At 41.0% G+C, this 2,473-nt stretch overlaps 1 protein-coding gene across 1 annotated transcript; it reads left to right on the top strand.

The window, feature by feature from the left end:
• Positions 1-258: 258 nt before the first annotated feature.
• LOC109538488 lies at positions 259-1,184 on the top strand (the record flags this gene model as incomplete). Its single annotated transcript, XM_019905733.2, is given in 4 exon segments — positions 259-416; positions 475-618; positions 695-853; positions 911-1,184. Coding segments are annotated over 4 exon segments (626 nt in total), but the record flags the coding sequence as incomplete, so codon positions are not given.
• Between the last annotated feature and the right edge of the window lie 1,289 nt (positions 1,185-2,473).

The following is a 2,473-nucleotide window of genomic DNA, read 5'->3' as shown; positions in this document are numbered from 1 at the left end:
ATTTTTAGGATTAAGTCTCTTCTATAGGGTGTGCCAATTTCAATTTGCTACCTGGTTTCAATTGAAAGACGATTTTTTGAAAAAAGATAGTGTGCTGTTTGAAGAAGCAGTTTATAGGTCAACAAAAAATTATAAAAACTAATGGGCTTTTCGTAAAAACCCGCAAAACCCATTAGTTTCAAGGAATGGCCTCGAAAGTCTCTCTCTTTTGATTCAAATACTCTGTTCGAAACACACCATAAAAATGCAATGTTTTAGCTGCTGATGCGCTTGTAGAGGCCGGATTCATCCCCGTTTTACTAACAAACCTATCCGATATGGAGGAAATAGTGGAACTTCATCTGGACACTCTTCAATCGCTGTTTTACTGTGATGGGAAGAAAATCGCCCTAGAGGAGGATGGATTTCAGACTTTGGTAGATATTGAGGCGCTTATTATTTGTCATTAATTTGCGGCTGCCCTGATGCCTCCAGGTTAAAGTGCTGGATAGAGACGAAGGAGCGATTTTGGCCAAAGGTTGCCAAGCCTTAGTAAAACTGTGCATGGTGAAAGAAGGGCGCAAACTGGCCAAGGAACTCAATCTGTTAAAGGACTTTAACCGACTTTTGCATGATGAGGTGAGTTTCCAAGTTTCCCAGTTTTCAACTTTTCATTCGCTTTCTGGAAAATGATGTTGCTAACTCCTGTTTTCAGAGACCCGAGGTCTATTCGGCAGCCGCAGAAGCCATAATGTTCTGCACGATTAAAAGCGCGGAAAAAATAACAGCCAGCAAGATAAGAAGCATGCCGAAACGTCTGGTTGAACTGAGCAGGAACAAACTGAACCCAACAGCCCAGATATTTGCCATCAAGGTGCGCTTTAGCAGGAAAACCCCGTTTGCTCTTCATTGGAAGCATGTGCGTTTGCAGGCGCTGACATGCATATGTGAGCATCCACTAGTGCGACAAGACGTGCGGACAAACCACTATAAAGATGTGGAAACCATCCAGTTAAATGAAGAGCGTCCGGAAATTGCGGCGTTGAAGAACACGCTGATGACAATGCTGCAGTGGGTGCCGCATCGTCAGAACTAGTTTTTTCAATTTGATGCGACTTTATCGGTCTAAATTTAATCAATCGGGAGGTCAATATTTGCTTAGACTGGATTGAAAATATGCCAAATAAACACAGATGTGGAACCGATTTCTGGAAAACCCGTTTTATTTAGTGGCGACAGTTTTCAGGTGGCAGCCAGAAAAGTGTTTTCCCTTGCCGGACTGTGCAGCGTTTAAAGTAAAACTTCCACTGCATTTTCCAACTCTATTGTTTCGTTCAGGAAGTAGCCATGCAGAACAGTTACAAAGCCTTCATGTTCAACACCTTGGAGCTGGTCAAGTTGGGCATATCCCGAAAGAAAGAGAGTTTATTCAGTGACTTGGAAGCCACCGACTCTGAATTGTCCGAAACTTTGCAAACGATTGAAAACCGCAGCTTCAAGCGAGTTTCCTGCATAAAGAAGGCGATTTCCTTGTCGAATGAGTCGCTAAAACGAGGCATTTTGAGCGAGATGAGACAATGTGGCAGTGTTCAACTACTGTATGAAATCGCCGATGGACAAATAAGCGCAGAAGAGCTGCGGAATAGGTTGAATGAGGCCTCAGCTGCGCAGGTGAACATCACTCTGCTATGGTGCGCTCTTTGCAAGGAATATCGGCTGGTTGAGGAGTTGGTGTGTCTTGGAGCGAACGTAAGGCAAGTACATTTTCTGCTGCTGATAAACACATTCTGTACTAGAGGTGTGATAAACGGTTATTTTCTGTAAGGGGTTACAACGTTCCAGTTTCACCTTGGTAATAGGTTTCAAAATGTGGTTCCAAAAGGAACATGTAACTTTTTAAATTTTTTCTTAAAAATGCAGAATGATGATGATCTGAGCGAGTATGGTTCCTGCAGAACTGAGTCATTTTTATAAATGAAAAGTAATACACAAATCAAGGCAACGCGCAACTACATACAACATATTTTCCGTTGACAAATGGTTACTGAAACTGCTGCAACTGGATAGAGCGCTCGACGATGCCGCATCGGTTCTGTGCTGACGCAAACCACTTTTCAGGTTTATGAGACAGTTCCAAAAAGAACGGTTAAATCGGGCTGCTGTAACTACAGTTTCATGATAAGTTCCGTATTTCGCCTCAAAAATGTTTGTCTTTAAAAAAGACAGAATTTCCTCACGTCTTTTATTACAGATTGATAAATAGTGCTCCTATTTCGCAATAACAACGAATTATTTATCAAAAATTAATCAAGAACTATCACCTAGAGGGTATCCTGCGACACACTTAAGCTCAAGCTGTAAGAGAAAATTCCTATTAGTAAAGAAATTAATTTGAAAAATTTCGATAGCTATTTTCTGCTATCGTTATCAAAAGAACCTAAATGAACCTAAAAAAGAGTATGTTAATAAATTGTGTAACAATAGTAGGATAATA

This window comes from Dendroctonus ponderosae, unplaced genomic scaffold, assembly GCF_020466585.1.
Source record: "Dendroctonus ponderosae isolate FM_Combo_2020 unplaced genomic scaffold, Dpon_F_20191213v2 Dpon_F_20191213_831, whole genome shotgun sequence".
Classification (NCBI taxonomy): Eukaryota; Metazoa; Arthropoda; class Insecta; order Coleoptera; family Curculionidae; genus Dendroctonus; species Dendroctonus ponderosae.
Note: the sequence above shows the minus strand (reverse complement) of the source record. Positions and strands in the feature narration are given on the sequence as shown.